General features: G+C 43.2%; 1 protein-coding gene across 5 annotated transcripts; it reads right to left on the minus strand.

The window, feature by feature from the left end:
- Positions 1-57: 57 nt before the first annotated feature.
- Positions 58-26,028, minus strand: pkig (protein kinase (cAMP-dependent, catalytic) inhibitor gamma). Of its 5 annotated transcripts, none has more exons than XM_079360213.1 (3): positions 25,717-26,028; positions 3,033-3,220; positions 58-775 (listed from the first exon to the last, which is right to left on the minus strand). In XM_079360213.1, exons 2-3 carry the CDS (start codon positions 3,190-3,192, stop codon positions 693-695), a joined length of 243 nt encoding a protein of 80 aa, XP_079216339.1. In that variant the 5' UTR covers positions 3,193-3,220; positions 25,717-26,028; the 3' UTR covers positions 58-692. The 5 variants fall into 5 exon arrangements, with proteins under 5 accessions (XP_079216339.1, XP_079216338.1, XP_079216337.1 ...); XM_079360212.1 differs by lacking the exon at positions 25,717-26,028 and adding an exon at positions 23,602-24,082 and having other exon boundaries at positions 58-772; XM_079360211.1 differs by lacking the exon at positions 25,717-26,028 and adding an exon at positions 23,602-23,914.
- Between the last annotated feature and the right edge of the window lie 715 nt (positions 26,029-26,743).

The following is a 26,743-nucleotide window of genomic DNA, read 5'->3' on the forward strand; positions in this document are numbered from 1 at the left end:
AAACCTGTCTGCACTGATAAAGCTTGCAAACATCAAAAAGACAAAAAAAAAAAAAGGTGACAGTAATTCATAAGTATTTTATTACACAAAGAAAATTGCTATCACAAAGTTATCACTGAACATTTAGCAATAAATATGAAGTCCGTACACGACAGTATAATGGCGTCTATGGTTGGTTGTTTTTTTTTACTTAAAAAAGAAGAGAAGACTCAGCAACAAAATTGAACAAGGTCACAAACACACACATACATAAAAATAAAACGACAAACAGTTGATTATGAATACGCCCTCCCTACACAAAGACACAGCTCCATATTAGGCTGGAACAATGTTTCGAGTTATAAATGGATCCTGTTGAGCTTGGTCCATCCCCACAGACGTCAAATCCAAAGTTTTCTGTGCTTTCTTGTCTGATCAGGGAATATAGATGACAAAACAGAGTGTGAAGCGTCTCAGTTCTGCTCCCCTTGTTACAATCTGATCCGATGAAAAGGCGACATTTGGGCGGCTGAAGCTCCAAACAAACCGGCAGTGAGGGAAGGTGTCCTCGTGTCCAGTCGGGACTTACAATATTCACACTTTCTCAACGCCTCCACAACCTTCACCTGCTTCCTCTCTCTCTCCCTGTCTTCTCCTCGACTCTGCACCCCCACCACCACCACCACCACCACCACCTCGGCTTCATGCTGAGTTTAAGATGGGCCCCCACCTCCCTGGGTGTCTTGGCTGGTGGAGCCCTCGGCCTCTGGAGCTGGGGAGGCCCCCGGGTCTCCTTCTGTGTGGAAAACAAAACAGAATTTGTAAAAGCTTGTTTTTAAAGATCAAGCTCATAGCGGTTTGACGCTCCCAAAAGGGGAGTAATAAATCTGCTCTCGGGACGATATAATGAGGATCCTGAGGAAGGAACTACGACTTCCTGGAGCCGCGACTTGTCAGACATTAAATTAGATTATTTCCAAATGGGATCCTTCCCACCACAGCAGCGTTAGCACTTAGATTTATAAAAGTCAAAGTGGTTATCATGGGGAAACAAGAACAGGAAGTCAACAATGTAATCCACAATGGTGAGAGTGCAACATATGCGTCATATTCAGACATGACTACCTGACAGTGAAAGCAGAGGGAGACAGGATGGGCTGTTATTGTGCTCCTGTTATAAACAATAAATCTGACTGAGACCGCACGCTGACATACACCTGCTTGTATCTGGATGGTGCTTTCTCTTATCTTACGTCTGAAACTGAAATCACAATACGTCAGCCACAGACGAATTCTCTGGTCCTTGACTGTAATAATAATAATACATTTTTATTTAAAAGCGCCTTTCAAAAAACCCAAGGACATCTTACAAGCAGGGTTAAAAACAAGCAATATAAAGATGATGAACTTAAAAGGAGATAATTCACAGTTTTAAAAAACAGGAGTTTTGCAGTGGATGGAAATCAGAGTGAGGAGGCTCGTTTGAACAGGTGGGTTTTGAGACGTGATTTGAAGATGGTCAGAGAGTCAGTGTTTTTTTTCGGATGTCAGGTGGGAGGGAGCAGAGCAGCTGTAGGACCTCATGGTGGTCATGCAGGCAGGAGGGATGAGGAGGCTGAGGGAGGAAGATGATGTGAGGGTCCGATTGGGTGTGTTTTTAACTAGCTTAACAATCCACAACACACTGGTCTTTGCGCTGACACACAGTGCTGTCATCCCACATTTTCTCTCTCTCTCTCTCTCTCTCTCTCCGTCCAGAAGAGGAAAAAGCTCAGGAAATAATCTGCAGACATGCAGTGGAGCTGAGCTGCTGTTGGTCCCTCTGTGGCAGAGTTTAGTATTCCTGCTTACTCATCAGTGAGGATCAGGAGAGTTTATCAGGAGGAAACAAACGGCTGATCACGTCCACGCTGACGTTTGTCCTCTGAATTCTCCATCTCCTCCATCCTCCATTAAAACGGCTTCTTTTCACATTCAGAAGCATTTAAATTCATCGTTAAGGAAAGGGGGGGTTGTCAAAGCACACTGACCATGCTTAACGCCGTCGACGGTTAGCTGAATAATCTTATCTCAGTACCACGACACATTTTGATCTATTCATGGTACGTTTTTAAAGGTGGTGTGTATGTGACTGCCGGGGATCCTGGATCCAGCCTCACGTGGACCTTGGTGAACTGCAGGATCTTGGACTTCATTGGCTTCATACATACATTGCATGTACTGTAAGGCTTACTGCATAGACTTGTTAACAGAGCACACCATGAGCCTTTTTTTCCCCCGTTCTTTGCAGCGACTGGTTTAGCAGGTTTTCATGGTTGTTACCATGGAGACCAGTTGTGAGTTAGCCTGAGGGGAGGTTGGCTGATTTTGAAACTTTTAAAACACAAGTCTATTTTCGATTTTGGTAACATTTGGGCATGAATGTTAAACCTCTGCTAGCCTTGAGGCTCAAAGTGTTTTTTTAGTGGTTAACGGTTAAATAATTCACTTTTATCTTTTCATATCGACCATCATCAACTTTCCAAACTCGTAATCAGACCCTGAGCTTCATGGTAAAACTGTCTACCTCGCTGACCACTTTTTTTTCAGACCATCAGACCAAATGTGTCTTGTTTGGCACACCCAGACTGATCCAGGCTCAGTTAAAACATTCAATTAAATTCAAAAAACTTTATTCGTCCCCAGGAGGAAATTCAAACAAATTCAATTTAAAATAAAGTGATTCCAATTCCAGGTTTCTTCAGAGCAACCTGAATACTCTTTTGTTTTTTTGCGTCGTTGGAAATGCAGCATGATGTCAGTGTCAGTGATGCTGCTGATCTGAACCTGAACTTCTGCAGAGCTGTCTGTAACTAGCTACAGACGCCTCTGTAAATACGACATCAGCCCACAGATTTGAAATTTTGCTTTCATGATCTACTGCAAAAAAAGGGCTGTTTTAAAGTTTCAGACATGGATGCAGATTGAACTGGGAGTCTGTGTAATTTACACGTGAGCTTGCATCCTCTGCTTTCTTTCTGTACGCCACATGCACTCAGATGTGCTTCACCTACCTGCAGCCTTCAGGTCCATCTCTGCCAGGTCTTTGGTGAGCTCACTGGTGCTGGCCCCTCCCTCTCCCTCGCCCTCGCCTGCGATGTCAGGCACTGCGTTCCTGCGGCCGGTGCGATCACAGTTGATGAAGTCTGAGTACGACGTCCCCACGTCCATCATCTGTCCATGACCAGCGCTCTCATTACACCTGCCAAGAGGAAGAGGAGGAGGAGGGGCGGTGTCAGACTGCTGCGGAGGTGTTCAAGAAGCAGATAAATCACCCTGCTGTCTCCGCTCAAAGGGTCTGCAGGACACGTGGGAGGATTTACCACCATGTCCTGCGAAATTCTACTTCTGCAGAATCAACATGATGCACACACAAACTGGCTGGAGACCAAAAAAACAACAAACACTAAGATCCCAAAGAGCAGATAAGAAGAAGTGATAGAGTGGGCACAATGGAGGAGAAAGCTTCAGCAGGAAAGAGAATTCATTACAAAAAAGAACAGTGAGGGTGTTAATAATCACTTTCCTCTATTTCTGCACAGCCATTAATGACACCGTCGACATCTGTGTTAATTGGCTGTCCTAAATACATCAGGAAAAACAAAAAAGCTGCTCCAAATCTCTCCGGGCTCCGACTTGCACAGTCATACTCCTCTACTGAAATCATTTATCTGAGCTGGAGGTACTTACACAGCAAGGGATGAGGGGGGGGGCAGGGGGATTGAAAGGAGCACTGATCAATATGGAAAGCAGGAGAGCGAGCACAAGCAAGAGTCCAGATAAAGAAAGAAAGAAAGTAAGCAGATCTCTGCTGTTAGCCATTCATTCCTCTTCTGCTTCCTGTTCCCAGTCCAGATTTAACTAGGTCATGAATCGTGCCAACCTCTAAAACACTATACAGCTGGTAAATCCTCAGCGGGAAGAGGACGGAAAGAAAGACTGTCCCAGAAAACAACGAATGGAAAGATAAGAGAAGAAGAAGAAGGAGGAAGTAGACGCAGAGAAAAAGGAGAAGGAAACTTAAAGACGCTGATTCAGGCTCAAAGTTTCGTCACAGTTGTCCCTCGGCTGCAGATTCAGACGTTTAGACCTCTGCAGTGAAGCACGCCACGGTCGCCATCATGAAAGTGTAGGGGGGAAAAAATCCTGTTTCAATACCACAGAGATTCATATAGAAGTCCCAGACAGACGATATCTCACATCATTTCTTTCTTTTTTTGTTTGTTTTTGTGTCACTGTGTTACGTGCCTAAAGTACATTAGGCTACAGTTGGCAGCATGCTTGTGCTTTACAAGTTGTTCACTTCTTTTTTTCACAAGACGTGAACATATCAGCCTCTGTTCTCTACTATGATCACCAGGAGGATTTTTGGGCCGTTATGGCGAGAAGACAAGGCAGCAGAACAATATGTTTTGTGTCTTAAATAATTGCGTCCTTTCAAAACACTCTATGTTGTAAGTGTTGAACATTACGACAACTTTAGCAGACTTCCACAGCAACAGAAACGCCCTCAAACGAAGCTGACCACTTCAGCCACGACAGAGCAGCTGAGCCGTGAAGCTTCATCAAACATGAGGAGGAGGAGGAGGAGGAGGAGGAGGAGGGTAAATAAAACGAGCTGGCATCAGCCACCGTCGTGACACGCTGACCCCGGGTCTGTGTGTTCCCAAAGTCTCTCACTCACATTCTTTAGGCAACATTAAAAAAAATTAATTAAAAAAAAAAAAAAAAGTCCCGCCATTGTTTCCCCTCTCTTGTGTTAAGTATGCATGCTCCGTGCCAAAAAGGAAACAGCGTGCTCCTTCCCCGAGAGTTCACACGACACGCAGACGGAGGCGGCGCCATTACAGAAGAGAATTTTGCATTGAAGGTCAAACTTTAAGCCCCTGTAGGTACGAGCTGTACTTATGGAAATGTCACTGAGTTCTGGACGCCTGGCATCCTCTCTCCCCCCCCCCCCCCCGAGTGTCTTTGCAAAACACAGGAGACGCTCTGTATTCAGGCTGCACATGGCGGCGTGATCCGCTGAGGCCCGAGTCTCATAATGACACCTCTGCTGTGAGGTTCAAAAAACAGACGCATCACCAGTCGATTATCTTAAGTTCAATAAAATAAAATAAAAATCCAGGTATCTCACAAATCAGTTGATGGACCAAACGTTCATTTACTGATCCAAAGAAATAAAAAATAGTTTCATTATCATGGAACTGTTGTCGATGTTCGTCAAGCAAAAACGTCACAAACATTTGCTGATTTCCTTTTTCCTTAAAGGTAAAATGTGTGACTTTTTGATCCAGTAGGTGTCGCCCTCGAGCACCAGCGCTAAACCAAAACAAGCTACAGTTAGCCGACACCTCGGCCACACCGAGTCGTCCGCTCTCCTACGGCGCCACACGTCCAAACCTCCCCTCATCGCGTTCGCACAAAGACGACATCAAAGTGGAACGAAATAAACGTAATTAAGAGCAAGTGGCGTACAAAAGAATTATCCTTTGCTCGAGCTGCATTGTTTTTGTTAGCGGGCTAATGTTAGCACTCTTTCGTTAGCTCGTAGCTTCACATAGCATGACGTTCAAAGAAGCAGTGAGTACAGTATATCCTTCTTTAATCCCTCACACAAACAGCAAAGGGAGGTCGGCCAACGTAAACACGGTGTGAAAACGCCTCAGGTAACATCGCGGGACTTTCTCCTCACACTTATTGTCGACACTCGTGACTGAGATACACACTTATGAAAAACTGGATTTCTGCTGTGTTTATGTGGACAATTTCACACATTCGTCCTTTAAATTAGTGCTGCCATAAAACAATGCACTCCGTGGAGTAAGACATCAAACAGAAAACATCACAGCTGAAACATTTTCTACAAAGTCAAATATTTAATTAGAAGATTTGCTGTTAAAACTAACAGGCAGGATTCAGGATTCCGTGTGTGTGTGTGTGTGTGTGTGTGTGTGTGTGTGTGTTGTGTTTGCCTTTCTCTCCTTCACCGACTCTGTTGCTATGTGGATTAGGGAGCTCCATCTAATTGCCATTTGTTTGTTTAATTAGTCTTCCTGCCTGCGCATGTGGATCAAATCCTACCATGAGATCATTAACAGGTTTCCATGGAGGGGGGACGGCGATGATGTTCTTCAGCTCCTGTTTACTCTCCTCTCAGCTCGGCTGACGGTCTCAGCTGTGCTACGAGCACGTAAAACGGCGCTGCTTTCAAACAAAATAAAAAAACCCTCACCGGAGCCGTGATGTCCGCCGAGCTGATCGAGATGATGATGATGAACGCCCCGACTGGAGCAGGGCGGAGACCATGGTGTTGTTCACCTGCTGTGATTTGTTTCATGTAAATGAGCATGTAAACCTGAGCGGACGGCTGATGGTCTGTGAAAGATGCTGATGACCTTCTGCGTGACTGAACTGAGTGCTGCTCTTGTTTACAGGAGGGGCATAAAGGAATAATCAAGCACTTCTTTCTGGGTTACAATGAACGATTATGCGGCTCCATTGAATTCATTTTCTTCGCCTGTGCAACAACATTTTATGAAAAGTAGCTAAAACCACAGGAGACCTAAGAGGACATTCAAACATTTTGTTTTTGAGCTCTCCAGAAAAAAACACATGAACTCAGTGGAAAATAAAACGTTTGAATGTTTAATCCCTAATGTACTAGTATTAGTGTTGTAGTCAAGATCAAACTAACTGAGACCAAGACAGACCCGAGACCAGAGCGCTCCGAGGACGAGACAAGAGTAAGACATTTAGGGATCGAAGTTGAGTCAAGACCACAAATATGAATGAGAAATCATCATCTCGAGTGCAGCGGGTGTTTCATTCACGACGACCGTAACATCGGAAAGGTTGCAGCTGTAACCGGAAGATAGAAATAAAATTATGAATAAATAAAAGTTGTTTTTTTTCTTTTAAAAAAGGAACATTTTCCGTCCAATATTCCAATGATATGGAAAAACAGCCAGTGGTGGTCTTGATTCAGAATCAGGAGACCGAGAGAAGTAAAAATGCTTTTGATCCCGAGACGAGACGAGACCTTTAAAAAATGTTCTCAAGACCTCCATGACTTATTACAGTGACTAAAAACTGAGAAAAGCAGCAGATCATTTAATGTGTCAAACGAATAATCCATCATCAACTTTGTAGATTCCTTTGCAAAATCAGCTTGATCTCCATTTCTTCCACTTTAAGTGCAGCAGCTGACACGGCGAAGCGTTCCAGAGCGGCGTGACGAATGAGGAATGTGGGAGATCCACGCGGCGCCGGGAGTTTCCGACAAATTGACTTTTGGAACCAGGCTGTAAAGAAGTTTATTTCTTATGTAAAAAAATGAGAATTATGGGACCTAGTGGGGATTTGTTGGCTTTTTGAGAACGCTTCATGTGGACACGTGATGAACTGCTTCATTCTTCTATTGGACTCGGTGCTAACAGCAATAAAATGAGGAGTTTATCTGCCGAGTCGGCTTCTTGAAATGTTGTGTTTCAAGGGTTCGACCTTGAGGAAACCAGTGTTTCAAAGTTTGTCTCAGACGAAGCAAAACAGCTAAATTACTCCAGCAGCCAAACAGACACGCGAGGCCGAGTGACAGAAAGTGTTTTGCAAAGTAAATTCGGTGGCAGCCTCAAACATTTGCATCAAAGCTGCACAGAATCGGTTGAAACTGATAAATCAGGTGGGATGTAAAAACAAAAGAGAAAAAAAACAAGCTTTTACATCTTTACATGTTTTAATAAAAAGGATCCTGAAGTCGGCAGCTGTCTGAAGAAAAGGAAGAAGAAGTCTGTGACGAATGGGAGTTTGTTGTTTTGCTTTACAAATTAGCTCATCCCCCCCACAAGGCCCAAATTTTGCAACGACAGGAAACCTCCCTCAGTGGGCCCCGTCTGAGATGTTGTTGCTGTGAAAACTAAAGTTTGTCAACAAAGAGAAATGATAGTGGTGAAAGAATAAACTGAGAAAAGGAAAAGAGAAAGCAGCACGGGGACTCTGGCACACATGATGGCATGGTGGGCCCCCCTATTTGATTCTCGCGTGGGGCCCCCGACAGACACTAGATCACCAGCGGTCCACAGGAGAGTACAGCCGGTTAACTTCCTCTTTAAGGCCAACTGCATGCGTGATCAGTTTGACCTTTACCACAGATGTGACGACATTCACAGCTTTCTCACATTCATCTCGCAGCACCTCGTGAGCGCATTCCTGAAATGACCACTGACAGCTCTATGAAAGCGTGTCCTAGTTTGAACAAAAAGGGCCGCCTTTATATGAAAGGCCAGATTATGTGTGTGTGTGTGTGTGTGTGTGTGTGTGTAAGGAGGGAAACTTGACACAGCTGCTGCCTTAGGACAAATGTCACAGGTGTGCATTTTCACTTCAGACAATAACAACTCGATCCTCAGAGGGAAATGCTGAGCTGAACTCAGTTTGGCCTCTCTCTCTCTCTCTCTCTCTCCCTTTTCCTGCTCTACATTGTGTGTGTGTGTGTGTGTGTGTGTGTGTGTGTGTGTGTGTGTGTGTGTGTGTGTGCGCATCGTTTCCGATGAAGGGATTCACTCTGCAAAGTTATTTCAGGAACACATCCTGATTTAAATTCTGGTAAATCCTCTCTTGTGCAGGGAGTAAGACGCGTCTGTGTGTGTGTGTGTGTGTGTGTGTGTGTGTGTGTGTGTGTGTGCGTGTGTGTGTGTGTGTGTTACATGGACACAAACCTCGTGATGAAAGGAAAACAAACAGTTCGATCGCTTTATGACAGCTTCGGACATGAACAGTGACCACACGTGTAACAGGAGAGGTTTCAGGAGCAGCATGAGCCTGTGGGATCACTGGGGGGGGGGGGGGGGGGAGGGGGGGGACATGAGTCAGCACAGACACTTAAACCAGCCCATTAGAGAGGCAGGCTCGCTGCGTTCCCACCGGAGCCTTTTAAGCCTCGATTTGCGTGTAATAAACTCACATTATGTGCAATAACGCACACAAAGAGCGGCTTTCTTTGCCGACTTCACCGCTCCATTAGGGACACGTCCACGTCGCACAAGAACCGTGGTACGTCAGCTCATCCCGCAGCATTGGTTGATAAGGCGGAAAGCTTTCAGGAGAGCGACTCTCACCTGACGCACGAGGCAACGTCACCTTTAAACCAAGAATACTTCAGCTGTTAGCTTCAACGTGATCGCTCATCCAGCCCTCAGTTCTTTTCTGGATTCATCAAATGTGGAGACCGTGATGAACAACTCAGCTGATGAGATAATCAAGGACAATTTTAAAATCCTCATTTTAGCTCTTTTCAAAAGGAAGCCATGAAACCTGTTGCCAGTTTTAACTTTTCAAATGTGTAGATTGAAATCTCTCGTTTTGTCATGATGTCATAATAACGAAGTCTCTTCACTTATTTGACCGTCAGCTGCACAAAAAAAGATCTTTTCAGCCATGTCTTGAGCTTCAGCAGGCACTTTTCCCAAAATCTCACATTTTGATTTGATCAGAGGATTAATCAATTTATCAAAAACCAAAACAAGTTATGATAATACGACTACAATTAGAGCACTAGAGTACAAGTTCGGGCTTTATAAGCCTTGTTCAGAGACATGAAATGCTAAAGACAGAGGACAGGACAGAAGCCGTATTCACACCAGCTTCCCGTAATAACTCCAGATTTCTGGTTTTTTTTTTAAACAGACCAATTTGTCTTGTATCCTCAGAGACAGAAAAACATGGCAATGGGCTTCACTCACCTCACAAGTGTGGCATGTCATGCTGGGACCTATCACAGTTTGTTCTCGATGCACTTCTCACGCTTTAATCATCTGGAGTTTAATGAGATCGATTAATCCGTCGGCTTTCTTAAAAAAACAACGAAACATTTAAGTGGATATCGAAGGAAAGCAGCGTTTATATTTCAAGATCACGACAAAAATGAGTCCAGATCTGGAGAAAACAACCAGATGACTCGTCATGATGGGAAGTGGAATAATAAATAAAAATGGATGGATGGTCTGCTGTTTCTTTATCCGACCTGAGGTACAGCATTTTAAAGAAATCTGTTGACGAATCAAACCAACCAAAGTTTATAGTTTGACTTCGAGAGAATCTCCCTTTTTTTTTTTTTTTTAAATCAACGTAGTTCTAAAAAAAACTCTCTGCCAACAAACTTCACAAGACAAACTTAAATCACAAAGCAAACATAAGAACAGCCTGTCCATCTCACCAGCGTAATCAAAGCTGCTTCCTCTCCCGAGTGTCACAAGCCGACGCAAACCGCTTCCAAAATCCAAACCCGTCCAATCTGCAGTGCCATTGAAGTGTTAGACAGCGAAGGCATCGCCACACTGTGTGTCTCAGCTCTTTGCCCTCTCGCTCGCCGTTTTCCCAGCCCCCGCCGGCTGTGGTCTGAGCTCTGTCTGTTCACATGATGTCAGCAGCTGCTCGCCTGACAGCGGGAACACTTCAAACACGAGGGAGCTGTATTTCCTCGTCCGGATTAGCATTGTTGGTCTTCCTCTCATAAATAAATAGAAACCCCAGTCTATTCAATTCAGGGATGTATATTTGCCCAATATCCTTCCTCTTCTTCCTCTTCTCATGGGGCCCCATAAACTCGCTGTTATTTCCCCTGGTGAAGTCAAGATTGCAACTTTCTAAACTGTCAGCTTTTGCTGTCTTTTTCACGCCGAGACATTTCCACCAACTCTGAGAACTTTTATAGAAGACACAAATCTCCCCCCCCCACACACACACACACACACCTCTCTGGCGAGTTTCAAGTTGCCGTCGAGTAACAGAAGCAGTCTCTCTTCTCTGTCAGACATGCAGCATTATCACTGATAACACTTGATACTCAATGCATGCAATGCAATTTTCTTACTCTCTTTCACCGAGGAGAGATACCGCCAATGATCACTGCCACTCTCGTATAATTGCCATCCAAAATGAGTGCGCTGAGCCCCGTGCGCCTGAAGGCATCATGAATCAGCCAGGGAACAGGAGATAAGAAGCCTGACCGGCTCCATTAGCATCAGCTGCTGCCTGAAAAGTCCCGAGTGAACTAATGAATAAAACAAAAGATCCGGGTAAAAGGCTCCTTCTTCCTTTTCTTCAGAAAGCTGCCGCCAAATCAAAAATCGATCACGCCTGGACCGATTATCTCAGGAGGCGTTCACTTCAGAGATCGATGCCTCGCGTTCACATATACATATATGTATGTCGTCCCCTTCAGAAACTGTTATCAGTCATTAACGCCTGGAGGTGACAGCTGGCATGTTAAGTAGGGACTCAATCAAGGTTTTACTTCGTCCAGTTAACGGATTAATCCATGGATCAATAAAAGCCATACAATGGAAGGTTTTACATGTGGGAGGGGAAAAAAAACTTTTCAAAATCACTTTATTTCAAACTTCCTAATCTCAGAAAAATTCCATTTTAATTGAATCAAAACTGAATAAAAATGTCAAATTCACACCTGAGAGGTTGTTTAAATTTAAAGACAACTTAAAAAATCTTCAGACAAGCTCTTCTGAACTCTTTTTCAGAGCTTTAAATATATATATAAAAGATTTCTTCCTAAAGTGGACCATTCAAATATAGAATATATGATGACTTCCAGGGTTTTTATCCATATCATATGTTTAATCTTGGATAAGATAAGAGTAAAAATGACTTGGAGCAGGCTGAATTCTGGGGTCCCGTTCCTTGACCAAAGTGGGAGCTGTGTCTCGGGCTGTGTTGGCCTCATTTCGGTGACACAAATGTGTCTATCAAAACTGGCGCCTCAGCTGCAGCTACACGTATGACGAGAGTGAAATGAAGATTTAGATGGTCGGGGTACCGATGGACCAGCGGTTCGGATTTTTCTGCAACACAGTAACATAATGTGGACGCTAATATTTACACTGTGGGATCAATATGAATACAGCTGAGCTTTAGTGGTTAACACAGCCTGAGATCCCTCCGAGGACTGAAACTACCTCAGCGGAGTGGATGCTGTATCTGGACTCTGGGTACCGAGGGGGTCACCAGTTCAGCTCCAAATCAACAAAATGGTTGTTGTTGCCAGAAAGATGCCAGCTCGCTTCCTGAGCGCTGCCTAACGCCGCCGTCCACGAGCAGCCCACTCACTCCGTTAGTCCGTGTGATCCTGTCAGTGTGTGTGTGTGTGTGTGTGTGTGTGTGTGTGTGTGTGTGTATATTCAGGCCTATGTTTGTGTGTTCCACTTTCCCCTCCGGGATTCATAAATCACATCATCTTTCTTCTTCTATTCCGACTATGACTTTATTTCTCTTGTCGTCAACACTTACTAACGAATCGATTTAATGAGCAGATTATAAAACTAAAACATGATGGAGATGAACACTGAAATGTGTCTTTATTAAGGTTCCCAGGGTTTATGGTGCGACTGGACAGATGAGATCTTTCTTTGTTTTCAGCAGGAGGAAGAATCGACTATGTGCTCATCCAAAGGTCAATGATTCAGAGTGAGACGAAAGCAACCCGAGCCTTCAGGTCACACAAATCAATTTCATGGTTAAGGGCACCCGTGAGATCAAGTGTCCAGGTACGGAGGGTCCTACTCACTTATCCTTTGAATCACCACGAGCAGAATAAAAGTCAAAACATTTGGATGAGCGGGGAAAAACACTACACAGCAAATCCATGTAACGGCTGATTATTTGTTATTGCTGAATGTATCTCGTGTTTTAAATCTTAAATCCACTTCACCATGTTTCTCTAACTCTAATGAGTCTCCAGTCTGTCTACAAACCCCCCAATGAGGAGAAAAGTTCATCCTCTCCGTCTTCTGCCTGCTCCACTTTTCAGAAAATGTGTGCTCAAACAGGCCGTTTGGAGATTTTCCCTTCGTGACATCACAAAGGGCAGTAGCCCCTCCCCCAGGTGGGTGACACTCTCACAGCTAGGTGTTTGTTCTGCCCTCTGAGTCTGCCTTCTCACCGTAAACAATAGGACATGGAGCGAGAAAGCACAGAGTACACACGAGGCCTTCCAGAGAGGGGGCGTGGCCAGACACAGCTCATTTACATATTTAAAGCTACAGACACAGAAACAGCCTGTTCTGAGCAGGGCTGAAATAGAGGGGTTTATAGACATGATCAAATAAGGGATAATGGTTTACAAGAAGCCACTTCACACACATGTTTCGAGGAGCTCTGAGACTAATTTACACTGGTTGAAGAGGAGAAGAATATGTGACCTTTAAAAGCTCAACAGCCGGATGACATGTTGAATTTATAGCCGACTTAATCACGATCTATGATGCCACAGGGCGGGGCAGCTTTATAAGCAGCGCCATAGAGTCATACAATACTTCTGCTGTAGACTCTGCCCAACTGCTTTTGTTAGCACAGCTCACTTAGCAACAGTCGTGTCGATCATTCAATACCAGGTCACGACCCCGAGCATGATCATACTGCGGTGACTTCACCCAACACAAACAGGGCGTGAAACAGGATCACACACAGGATCAGATAGACATGTTCGGAGGGAAAGGTTACACTTCCAGAGGTGTTGGATTTACGACGACGTGTCCTTTATTGTTTGTGTGTGTGTGTGTGTGTGTGTGTGTGTGTGTGAGAGAGAGAGAGAGAGAGAGAGAGAGAGAGAGCGAGAGAGAGAGAGAGAATTCCTGTGAAACAAAAACTGATCAATAGAGGCTGAAGAAACGTCCAGTCACAGAGACATCAGACTGAGTGTACAGTAACAGCAGGCCCTGCCTCGGGCTGCAGGGAATCCCCGGGTTCGTGTCTGGCTCAGTGTGTGTGTGTGTGTGAGTAACAGGACGGGTGTAACTGAGTCTCATCAACCAGCCGTGATTCACAGCTGTGTCAGGAGCAGGTGGTTCCACTGGACTCCAAAATGAGACCGTGATTAGAAACCGTACGAGTAACTGGATTCTTGTGTCTTCATTTAGAGTCTCGTGTCCGAAATACGTCTGTAGAATAACGACTTTAAATCAAACTAACAACACGTACCAGCTCCCTGATAATATAAAGAGGATAAGAATGAAATGAAGGTCATTGTTTTCTACTTTAAAGGGATACTTCACCCATTTACATGAAGCTGTGTATCATAAAAAAAGCGTCATATTGCATCACATGAAGAAAACTTTCAAGTAAAGAAAAACACATTTTTCTCGTCTCAGGGCAAAATGAGGGCTGGATTCACGACCATTCAACACTACTACCATGTTTCAGCTGTAAATGGGTGAAGTATCCCTTTAAGTGTCTTATTTTGCTTAAATGCTTGATTTAATAAAGCGGGAAACTCCAGTGTTGAAAAATGAAACAAAACCTACAGCAGGCGAAAGTCACAAACAAAAAACCAGATTAATGGAAGCTCCTCCTCCCCGATTACAGACTTAATGTTTTTAATGCACTTATAAAAGAATTCTTGGGATTTTTGTGCCTTTATTCAGAGACATGACAGAAAGTCTGTAACCAGAGCGAGCGAGCGAGAGAGAGAGAGAGAGAGAGAGAGAGAGAGAGAGAGAGAGAGAGAGAGAGAGAGAGAGAGACAGAGAGAGACAGAGTCAGAGACAGAGACAGAGAGAGAGAGAGAGAGAGAGAGAGAGAGACAGAGACAGAGAGAGACAGAGTCAGAGACAGAGAGAGAGAGAGAGAGAGAGAGAGAGAGAGAGAGAGAGAGAGAGGACCGACATGCAGGTCAGATTTGAACCTGGGCCGCCCCACAGAGCACTTTTTTAAAACGAGTACCAGTTATGATGTTGACTGTTCAAATATTTTCTGCATTTATCATCCTGTGGTTTTATGAGACCCAATATCAACATATTGGCGAATCCAAACTCAACATCCTCAAAACCCTCCGCGCTCTAAATCCCAAAATAATCGAGATTAGACTATAAAGACATTCACGTGCTGTCTACAGACTAACCAGTTCATCCCTTACTGGTGAGTTTTCCCCAGCAGTCCTCAGGTGTCACCAGGTTCCTGTTCATCTGTAATACAGTTTGTTCTGTGAGTAAGTGCTGTGCTGGCTCCCTCTGTCCGTTCTATCTGCACTAATTCTACTTCGAGGTTGCCCGCCTCTATTTCTGTCGACACATTTAACAACACGAGAGCTCAGCAGGACGCAGGTGGTTCGTTTGCTCTGTTGTTTATGCCCTCTCTCTCTTTTCCCAGGCTCTCTCTCTCCACACACACACACACACACACACACACACACACTGCAGACTGAACAAGACCTCTGAGCTGATGATGAGGAGGAGGAGGAGGAGGAGGAGGAGGAGAAAAATGAGCGGAGGATGATGAGTGTGAGGAAAGAAAAGAGAGAGAAGGCAGAGATGAGGATGATGAGAGGAAAAACAAGGCGGGTGGGAGGAGCAGGGGAAAGAATGTGTGCATGTTTATTGTGCTTTCTAAATATGGAAATATCTTCCACTGGATCCACTGTTTTCTTTTTCTCCTTTTTTTTTTTTTTTTTTGGGAGAAACTGAAAAAACAAAAATCCTGCTGCTCTGTGCTGCAGCCACAAAAGAAAACAGAGAACTGTAAAACCTCCACGTCGTCTCTGTGACATCACTAAGACCGGCCGTGCTGATCACCATGTTAGAAATGCTGACTCAGCATTATTTTCAATCAATCCATAAGCAGACAGAGAGGTGGAGATGACTTCAAGCCCAAAATGTGCACATTTAGGAAAAACTCTAAAACTAAATATATAATATAATATAATCAAGTCGCTTTATTTTGAAAAAATTGAGCGTGTGCTCTTTTCACAACAACCCTGAAGTGGACATTTAAGGAACTGCAGTTTCTTGCACTTCTGCACTGACTTCATTTTTCCACACAGTGAGTTTGGCTTCGTTCAGTGATGTAAGTTAGCGCAGAACAAAACGTCTGCAGCCACAAAGAGGAACTTTAACCCGTGATGGTAACAAACGCCGACACCTTTACCCACAAACGTGAAACAGACCTTCTCCAAATGAAAGTTATTCATTCCTACATGCATTTCTCTCTTTTGTTAAGTGTCATGCTGGTTTCAGATTAACACAGTTTATAAGCAAGTCACCCAGGATGTTGATCTCGCTGATTCACACAAATTCAACCAATCACAGCGACTTTGACTAATCACTCCATTTTCTTCCAAAAGGCGTCAAAACAAATTGACTTCTTTTATATTAAAAAATCACGACACCTTAAATCTGCAATGTTGTAAACACGTCAGGGAGGAAGGTTTACTGTGTTTTTAATATCTCTAGAAAAAGAAACGATTTTTTTGTGCCATAATTTTATCAGGGTTTTTTTACATTTCACTGCACATCTGTACACGTTTGTGACAAATAAAAAAAGAAACTTGAGACTTTGAGAAATGTGTATTTCAAGACAATTTTGTCTTAAATTTAATTCTTTTTTTATATATATCTTGACTCACAAACCGGGCACAAGTGACGTCAGAAGCTAATATTGGCAGAGAACATTTGACGTCAGTTTTTCATGGGTCCAAACATGTTCCTAACAAATGTGGCCCCATTTACTAAAACAGGCCAAGGAGCACTTTTCAAAAAGCTGCCACAAAATCAGAAACATAGTAAAAACCCAGGAGGGGGTGACGGCAACAACAGGTAGAAAAACGGTCCGATACCTTTTGTTTACTTTCTGATCCCTGAGCTTGAGATTGATTTCAACCACATCTGCCTCCATCCTCGCTAATCAAATAACACAGAGCAGAACCCACATCCAGCCTGCTCTCCTACAAAGCCGACAGATCTGACTACATCAACCACGAGAGCTCTGAAAGCCGCACACAACATAACCTGAAGCTCCTCTTACCTGCATGCTCGAGGACACAAACTCAGGTTTACAGAGTGATTCCACTCAGCTGCATCATCACACTCCTCGCCCACGGCGCTGAGAGGATGTGGGTGTCATGTGATTCGATTTGCTGAGTTGACGGCACATAAGTATCCCCCCCCCCCCCTCCTCATGAGCAAACACTAAAAAGGAGCGGAGGCAAACGCTGCACTTTTCTCCAGATAACAAAGCCGACGTTCATGTTGGTGAACAAGACAAATAGCTTTGGACTTTTTTTTTTTTCCTGATGTGGTGGACATAAAATATGTGATGTGGTCAGCGCTGCTACGAGGACTCTTTATCCTTTACTCGACTATAACTACAGATACAGATCGATTTTTACAGTGGGTCAAAGCTAAACTTGAAAAAGCTTCTGGCACTGTATGAAACTATAGTTGTTATACTGTCACATTATCAGACTGTTTAACTGATGCACTGTAGAGTTACATTTTCTGTTGTAGCTGATGAATGATAAACTATCTTTAAAGATAATATATGGTGAGCTTTGGATTACAGTTATTTTAGTTTATATGCTTAAAGGCAGGGTTGGTGATTTTCAAAAAACTAGCATGATTTTGAAAGTAGCATTCCCTCAGTGCTCCCTCTAAAGCCACGCCCCCTTGGGCTCCCCTTAAAGCCACGCCCCTCCCCCATGTGCTCCCTCTAAAGCCACACCCCTCCCCCTGTGCTCCCTCTAAAGCCACGCCCTTCCCCCCCCTGTGCTCCCTTTAAAGCCACGCCCCCTCCCCTTGTGCTCCCCTTAAAGCCACGCCCCCTGTGCTCCCTCTAAAGCCACGCCCCCTCCCCCCTCTGTGATACGGTTTTCTTTGTTTCTTTTTCAGGACCAAAGAATCTGAAAGAAGTGAATCTGGAGAAAAAGACCGATCCTGTCTTAAATATTTGTATTAACCAAATGAGAATTATTGTTGCGCCGAGATCACCAGAAAGAAAAAGCTTGAACTGGTTTTCAGCTAAAGCGTACAAAGTATTCTTTTATCATAAATGATCCAAGAAAAGCTTCAACCTGTGCATGAAACTATGACATCATTGCATAATGAGCCAATCAGCCAGTTACTTTAAGTGTTTACTGTTGCAGCTCTGCATTTTAAAATGGGACTGAGAGATGATTAATGGGAGCGGAAAGAAAAGAGGACAAAAGAATCCAGAACTGTTTTGGAAAAACAGAAAAGTCATCTATTCAGACTTTTTTCTTTTTCATGACAAAATGATAAAAACTTGGACAAAAGCAAAAAAAACGAGCTGAGAAAAGAGCCCACACGTTGAGACAGAACAGCCTTCTGCTTTATAACTTTTTGTTCCCCACCAAAAAGCACCATCATCACTTTGTTTGAACAACAGCACTGAACACCAGACTCATCGTTCTTATCCACGCCTGCGTCTTTGAGCTCCTCGTCTTCGTCGATCAAACCCCTGAAGAAGAAGAAGAAGAAGAAGAAGAAGTCTTTTTCTGTTTCCTAAAAGTCATTTCCTCGCATAAAAATGACTTAATATCACCACGATGCCACTTTTCCCCTTTGGCTTCATTATGTATGCAAAGATCTATGAATACACAAATAGGCTCCACATAGAGCTGCTCACCTGCACCTCTGAGGGCTGTCAGCATTAACTAGTTCATCGCCATTAATTAAGGCTTCAAATTAATGCATGAACTATTCAACACGATTCATTGTTTTACAAATTTGTCCCTTTAGGCGCACCGTAGATGTGATGTAAAAGAAGGACACTGGTGGATCTCTGAATGTCTCATTACACAAACCAAACGTCCAGACAGTTGAGCCGTCAAAAATAATATCAAGCTGATAATCAAACATTTTCTTTTGTTAGCTTTTATTATAGCTTTTTAAAAATGTGTCTCGTTTGCATGGTTAAGTTACTGTCATCATCTTTAGTCCAAGTCCATCTTTTTGTTTCAAGCAGCAAGTAAAGTACTCTCAGCGGATCACCCTACCAAAATAAAAGCCTTACAATTCATATTTTAATAAAAATGTGATTCAAAATCTGATTAGTCGCCATTAACTTTTGAAATGTAGCGATTAATCGTGATTAATAAAAATGAGAATTATAGCCATCATTTTATGCATAACTTTCTGTAACAGATCTAACAGATAAAATGAAAGCTCTTAAAACGAGGTTTGATATCGTAGCGTTCGTCTCCTTCAGGGACGCGCGCCGTCGCTTCACTCTGAAGCGGTGAGACGATCTTTGAAGGTTATGACATCACAGCTGATAATGAAATCCACTACGGGGATTTTTACGTCTGGAAGCACTCTGTCGAGCCCTGTAGCTTGACATGATGAACAGCCAATCATGTGATGCTAAGAGTTATGTAACAGCAGGAAGTAGGTCGGTCTGTCCCACTGCAGGCACAAAGGGTTAAAAATCGGTCAATGTAGTTTGTGTAGAAGTAGAAAGTAACACAGGCAGCTGCAGCTCAGTCAATTATTCGATTAATGGGATTAAACCGATTTAATTCACTTCAGCCAGCGGAGTGAATGTGAGGAGTTTCCTGCTTTTTTTTTAAGCTTCTCATATAAACCAGCATGTCGTGTTTACCTGCAGGCCAAAACAACAACTATTTATTTGTCTAATTAAGGCTCATTAACACATTTGATTTCCTCGAGCAGCATTTTGTAACGACAGTCGATGACGAGTTCTCCTGTTCCTGAAAGCAGCTTCTCGTCTGCGAGTGGCTTTCGAGGGAGAAAGAGATAATCACTTAAAGCGAACCTGAGCGTTCCCAAAGTGCTTCACATCAAAGCACAAAGACGACAACGAGCCTGCGATCCCCGTCGAGCGTCCAAGGCCTTTATTGTCGAGCAGATTCTGTCACGCCGCTTTTCCAGTTTGTCGGATCAAATATGAGGCGTCGTCACGTTCATCTAAAGAGATCGTCATTTCAAACACTCGCAAAGCTGAAACCAATTCAAATAGAGGAAAATCCATCAACATAATAAAGTTAAATGAAAGATTTCCCCCCTCCAACACCTCACTCAGTCCATTGATGGGATTTATACTGATGCTGTTTGCTAATGCAGCTGAATGAAGAGGCAGAAACGCAGCTCTCAGGTCCAATCAAACGACTAAAAGCTGACGCACAGAAGCGTTTGTTCCCACTTTGAAAAGCAAGACAGGCTATCAAAGTCAATTATCAAGAAAAGTCAGGAAATAGAATCCGCTAATGGAAGTATAAGATATGCGTCTGTTTTGTACAATGTGCAGGTTCTTTGTGTTTCCAACCATTCACACCTCGCAGTATATGAAACGTCCTGTGCCATTTTCCATTCACGATAAAAAAAACCCAGCAGAGCTTCAGGAGACGCTGCGCCCGAAGCCTCTCCCCGTCATCGTGACACATTCCTTCCCTGCAGGAGAAGCTGCGGTCACTTTTAATTCTCAGTGCTTAACAAGTGTGTTTCAGCGATGACCCAGTTTCAAAGTACAGCAAAAGTCCTGGGAAACTTCTCAGACTCGGTACGTCATGATGATGTGTTCGGCTGAAAAATCCACATTTGTTTACAACACCCGAACTTATGAGTGGCCTTGTTGAAGTTTGAAATAGTTACCATCGTTTGGTTTGTCCGATGTCTTCTGTTCAGCTGGTTACATTTATACATCTACACAAACATTTAAAACTATATCTATATTTCTGAAGACAAAGAGCTGGATGTATCCAGACTTTCTCAGAATCAGACCTCTAGTATTTTTCCCCCCCGCAAGAGTCAGAATGAGCTGATGTGAGAACGCAGAAGGATATAATCAGGAGAGTTCACCTGGAGCGACGGGAAGGAGGTGTTGATGTTTATTCCCTGTGATTAATCCAGGTGCACCAAAATAGACTCTCTGCACGCGGCCGCTCCGATCTCCACCACGCGGCGTTATCAGACTGCTGCATCGTCTTCTCGTCCTACAGTTTGTGCTCCTCCGCTCGTTTTCAGACCATCAAACTGTTCTGGAGGAACTTTCCACTTGGGAGTTTATAGTAATGAGGAAAGCTGGTGGACATGCCATCCATGACCACTTCTCATGTGATTACATCAGCCTGCCTCAGCTGTGTTTATCAGAGACAGAATCCGTGCACATGGTAATGCAATAATAGCCAACACGCTGTGATGTATAAAACCACATCCATGACTTCAACAATTCATGGCGCCTGTAAAGGTTCCTTTTAAGACAACGTCACTAAACCATCATCACTATTGTCGGGAGCATAATTAATGAGTTCAGAGTTTAATCACCAAAAGAGTCTCTACTGAATATTTGACAACAAAGCACATCACTCCAGACTGGGGAAAATATCAGACAGTTTGTCAAACTTGACAAAAAACCAAACCAGTGGTTTTCTTGTCTCGGTGCTAACCGTTCATTTTCATCTCTACTTGTCATAACACTCAACCTTTTTTTTTTTTTTAATAAAATCAAAAAGTAGGATTTATTTTGTTCATGCACTGTGGGGATTGCTCGGCTTGTCACAAAACCAGAATATTCAACGTTGGTGCAAAGATAGAAAAAAATCAAACCTGTTTAAATACCAAGGTAACGACCACTGAAGTCCCATTGGGTGATTTCTCTTTATCGATTCAAAGTAGATCATAGTTTAAATACTCTCTGATACGATCAATTACTAGCTCTATGAGAGTTGAGTGTTTTAAACATCTGTTATCTTAAAGTATTAAAATACCAAATATTTTTTAAACTATAGCGTGCTCAAGGTTTAAACATCTGGCCCTGCAGATGTTTTTAAAATGAGAACCTCAATTTACAGATTTCAAGCTCGGATGGGACCAATTAAAGAGAAACTGCGGAGGAGACAAATTCTTGTAACCGAGTCGGTTCCTTCTCTGTGCGGCGGGACGTAAAGGGCCGGGCCGACGATGGCTCTCATTCTCCTCTCGTAGAGAAGATGAGGAGCTAAAAACGGAGGAGCTTAAATCCTCTGCACACAAGGCGATGAATGTGCTCGGAGGTCAGAGGAGTTGAACCAACAAAATCCCCGTCCCTAGAACACACCCGTGGTCAGTCTAAAATAGATGGGGAGTATTGCGTTCACATGCACTAAAGCACAGAGGCTGTTGTTTGTCTGGTTCTGTTCTTTGGGGGTTTTTTTGCAGCATGTTGTGACGTGTCCAGCAGCTCTGAATCCAGCAGCTTTGGACTCACTTTAAAGAAAAGTGTTCCTTAACCACCAATGAAATAATGCACGTTTATCACAACACACACAAGGATGGTCAACCTTCAAGAGGGGGACAGAAAAACGCTCCTAAGACCACTTAGAGAACCCCCCCCCGCCCCCCTCCTGTATACCTAACACAGGCTCTGACTGGGATCCAGGGGTCCAAATGTTCTCAGGGTAATCATGTTAGTGTTGGCAGCTCTCAGCAGGAGCAGATATGGCTAATATTTACTGAAGGAGGAGGACGCTGAGGCTAATGCAGCAACGCAGCAGAATCAGAACCTGTTCGAGCATGACCTGATTACTTGATGATCCTCCTACTTTCTAAAAACTGTATCACAGATGAGGAGGAGGAAGAATTCACAAAGACTCCCTGCAAACGACTTTAACCAAACATGAGTAGAAGAAATCTGAAGAAGTGCCCAGTGTGGGTTTTTTTTTTTTTTGTCCTCCTTCTCCGCAGACTTGATTTGATCACTGATTGAAACACAGCAGAGAGGGTTCTGCAGGGTTCTGTTCAAGGTCAGCGGGGCACGTGTGTCTGTCTGGTAGCCGCGGGTTTTCTTGCCTCACTGCGCCCTCTGTTCTGGCTGCTCTCCACACACACACACACACACACAAACACACACACACACACACACACACCCCAGGCCATTTTGAAGGATATCAGACCATGTTTGGTGAGCTGGTGCGAAGACAGCAGACAGCGCAGGGCGATTCCATAGAAGGCAGTATGTGTACATCAGAAGACAGATTGCACAGAAATGAGTCTTACATTCATCACATGGCTTCTTCTCCTATAACAGACAGATTAGCCATCAATATAAAACTAATTATATGCGCATTATTGCCCATTATTTTTCCAAGAAAAGCCATTTGAACAGAAGTGAAGCTGCAACAATCAGGGAGGTCCAAAGAAGATTGTGATGAACTATTTCAGTCATGTGTCATAAAAATATATAATCAATCAATTTACCTTTAAACAAATTCAGATGAGCCGATACACCATTTTTCTTTTTGTCTCTCGTGCTCCAGTGCCTCAACATTTTCTTACAAACCTTTCCTTGTCTGGAGCATCTCCTGGTATATTATAGGACACCATAACTGTTCTGTTTTTTTATACTAGCTTGCAAAACAAGCACAGGTACAGAGTGGAAGCAGCTCTGACACAGAGCACATCTGCAATAATGTGAAGCGGATTGAGCACAACATACCTTAAATCGAATAATAGAAAATCAGCAAACAATCCCTTTAAGCTCGTCTCTTGCAAACACATGCAACAATTCAGCTCTGTTTGATCAGAATTAAGGCCGTTTGTCATGTATTTATTACAACACTGGTTGGATGAGCATTTCAATCTAGGCTGAATTGTTGTTGTTTATTTTTTGTAAAATCTAGATTACATGTTTCAAGCTCTCACTAAGCTGAGCGAGAACACTGTTTTGGTTTACAGTCAGCCAGCCAGTCGACAGTGAGGCAAAGTACCACAGACAGGCGAGAAGCCAGTATTTATCTTCACCAGTGCTCATGCCCAGTAACGCTGGCCCCTGCCCAGCAACACTCACGCATAGTGGGGGGTCCAGCTGAGTCCTTCCCTGATCACCATCATCACACAACTCCACTCTTCTCTTTTTCATGCAGAAATGACCCGTCAGCAGCGATTATCGCATGAGGAGAGCGTGCAGTCATCGCTGCCTTGTTATCTTATCAAGTTCGGAAATTGCAGATGATGTTGATTTGCGTTTAAAATGCTGACGTGTGTGTTGCAAAAACAATCCTTTAAAAGCCCTTCAAGTGAGGGAACTGAGCCTGCTCGACTACTGATTCCAGGAATCTAATCTGACTTGAATTGTCAAGGTTAAAATTTCTAATGCTGTAACTAATCTTGGATAAATGCAAATATTAAAAAAATGTAAAACACACACTACAGCTTCCAATAAGAGGCTTGTTAGTCATTAGCCAACAATTATAACCTTGCAACAGTAAACACTCTGAAATAGAGGTCTTGAGCATTTCCAGTTCAAAAGGAAAAAGTGGACACAGGCTTATAAACAGCTTTACGAAACACAAAAGTGTAAGCAACAACATCGTCAAATATGTAGAAATGCTTTTAATCAGACACATAGACTTTGTCTGACGCCGCATGCTAATGTAGCCTACTACAAACTCAAAAAATACATAGTGCAGCAGCATGCTAACCCAACCGTTAGTGTGCTGTTAGCGACATACTTAACAACGCGACATGTGGCGTACTTCCAGTTGGAGCTAAGTTGCATAAGCTAGCTTCAAGCTAGCGCGATCCTCAGTCTGTTATTAGAATTCAACAACAATATATTCTGTATTGTTTTTCAACATACATAATGAATTTCAGCACGTTCCGCAGTTAAACTTATTTGTATTCCACTGGCAAGGTCTGCAATTGGATAGCCATAGAGAAGCAATGCATTGTGGGGCAGTTTCTTTTTTATCTAATGTGCTGCCGTTTTGATTTCAGATCATACTACATGCTCAATGTGACATCATGTTTAGTATGAATAGCATGAAGGTTTGCGGTTTCGAACACAGCCACAGCCTTGTTAAAAAAAGGTGCTGCGCTAGTTAGCATGGTTAGCAAAACCGCTGACAGTAACAGTAGTTACACTGCCTGTTCAGAGAGCACTTAATATGTAAGGCTTGTTTTTCAAACCAGTGGCCAAAACTGTCTTTTCTTAAAATGTATTTCTTACAAAAAACATGTTTCAAATAGCGCCCCCTACAGCCCAGGAGTGCATCTGTTTTTAGTATGTAAGCCTACATCATTTTTTTTGTTGCATTCGATGTATGTATGTATGCATTTATTTATGTATTTGTAACACATCTGCTTTAAATGGATTTATTTGAAAAAATTATTTCCATCTGTTGCAACATGTTTTGTTTTTTTCCCCTTATTGGCCACCGTAGAAAAATAGCTGGTTCTTACTGCTGAACTGGGCCAAATGATCTGGCACATTGGAAAAGAGCCGGAATTCCCACCACTATCTTGAAAAGGGGGGTGGGAGAGAGAGGGGGGGGGGGGGGGGGGGGGGGGATGTGTGCTTTGACAGCATTAAAAAAAAAACACCACTGAAGATGAGAGAGAGAGAGAGAGAGAGAGAGAGAGAGAGAGAGAGAGAGAGAGAGAGAGAGAGAGAGAGAGAGAGAGAGAGAGAGAGAGAGAGAGAGAGAGAGAGAGAGAGAGAGCTTTCAAATGCTATCCAAGCTGTCATTAACTAACTACCCCTGAATGCAGCAGCTAATGTGTGGGAAGGACGTGCATGCCAGTCCTTTAAACTGTACACACACACACACACACACACACACATACATGGGCTACACACACACTCTACAGATAGAGGCGAGTAGCATAATGGACATACTTGAACGCCTCACACATTCGAGCAAAAATGAGAATATAATTGACATGCATTATGTTGTTTCAAAATGAACTAACACCGATTGACTCAATCGACGGTGAGTCCATCCAATGGCTCTGCAGTATTTACAATATTGTCTTCTTAACGTCAGCGGGGGGGGGAAATGCTTTACGAAAAATCACGTACGAGCCCTTTGCTTCGTGACTTTAATAAATAAAAACAATCACACCGTTTTCAAAGGATGCAAATCGACAGTCAAACATGCACAAAAAAAAGACAGCCTCTAACCTTGGTAGGGTCGCCTCCAGCTATCCACTTGTTACAATGGAAATTTAACACCATGGATCCCCTTTAGTTAAGTTTCCAGGCAGATGAAGAAAAAAGACGCAGCAGTGAACGCAGCACCGGCGCGCGCAGGCTGCTGTGGATGAAAAGGAGAAGGAGATCAAAAAGCCTGGGTGTGTTTTTTTCTCTCTCAGGATACCCGTCGGAAAACAACGAGTGAGGAAAGAAGAAGAAGAAGAAGAAGAAAAAAAAGGTTGTGTCTTCAAACAGCTGTTTTCCAAAATGGAGTTAGCTGTGTCTGAGCCAATCACAGGCAGTCTGTGGAGGCTCCCACTCCTCCTCTGTGGGCTGAACGCCACACTGCACTCAGGGAGATCAAACACTCACACATTATACATCTTTTTTTTAAAAAAAAAGGATGATTCATTGTCACGAAGGCTTTATTTAGACCAACATCAAAACCACCAGGCATCCCAACCTGCTGAGATTTCCTTTAAGGGAGCCTTTAGATTGGTTTGATTCCTGCACATGGAGGGATGAAAATGTTTTGCAGAATATTCAAGTGGCACTGCAACATACTGCCCTGTCCTTCCATAAAGTTTGGGAATCCACATAAGTCAGTTTACATCAGGATTCATCGTGTTTAAGGCCAAAATATCATTATTTAAGTCAGATGTTTTGGGTCAAGATCCCAAAGATCCTGACTCCTACATTTCCCATAATGCAATTTCCCTCCATTCCCAGATAGTGCCTCCAAAAGAGGCTGCATTCAGAATATTTGCACGCACCAAAGATTTCCATTTCTTAGTAAATGACATTTATCAAAATGAGTTTTAAACCACATGTATTTAATTAATAACCTAAAGAAGGTTTAAGCTTTAAACCTGTTGTAGATTTTTATGGTTTAAATTAAACGTGTAAAAAAAAATACACGTTTCTCTTCTCTTTGTTGTTTCAATAATAAGTGTAAAAATAAAATCTGCTCTCAGTAAGAATGTCATGGAAACAGAAGCCTTTCAGTATCCAGCAG

Source organism: Symphodus melops, assembly GCF_947650265.1.
Source record: "Symphodus melops genome assembly, chromosome: 13".
Taxonomy (NCBI): domain Eukaryota; kingdom Metazoa; phylum Chordata; class Actinopteri; order Labriformes; family Labridae; genus Symphodus; species Symphodus melops.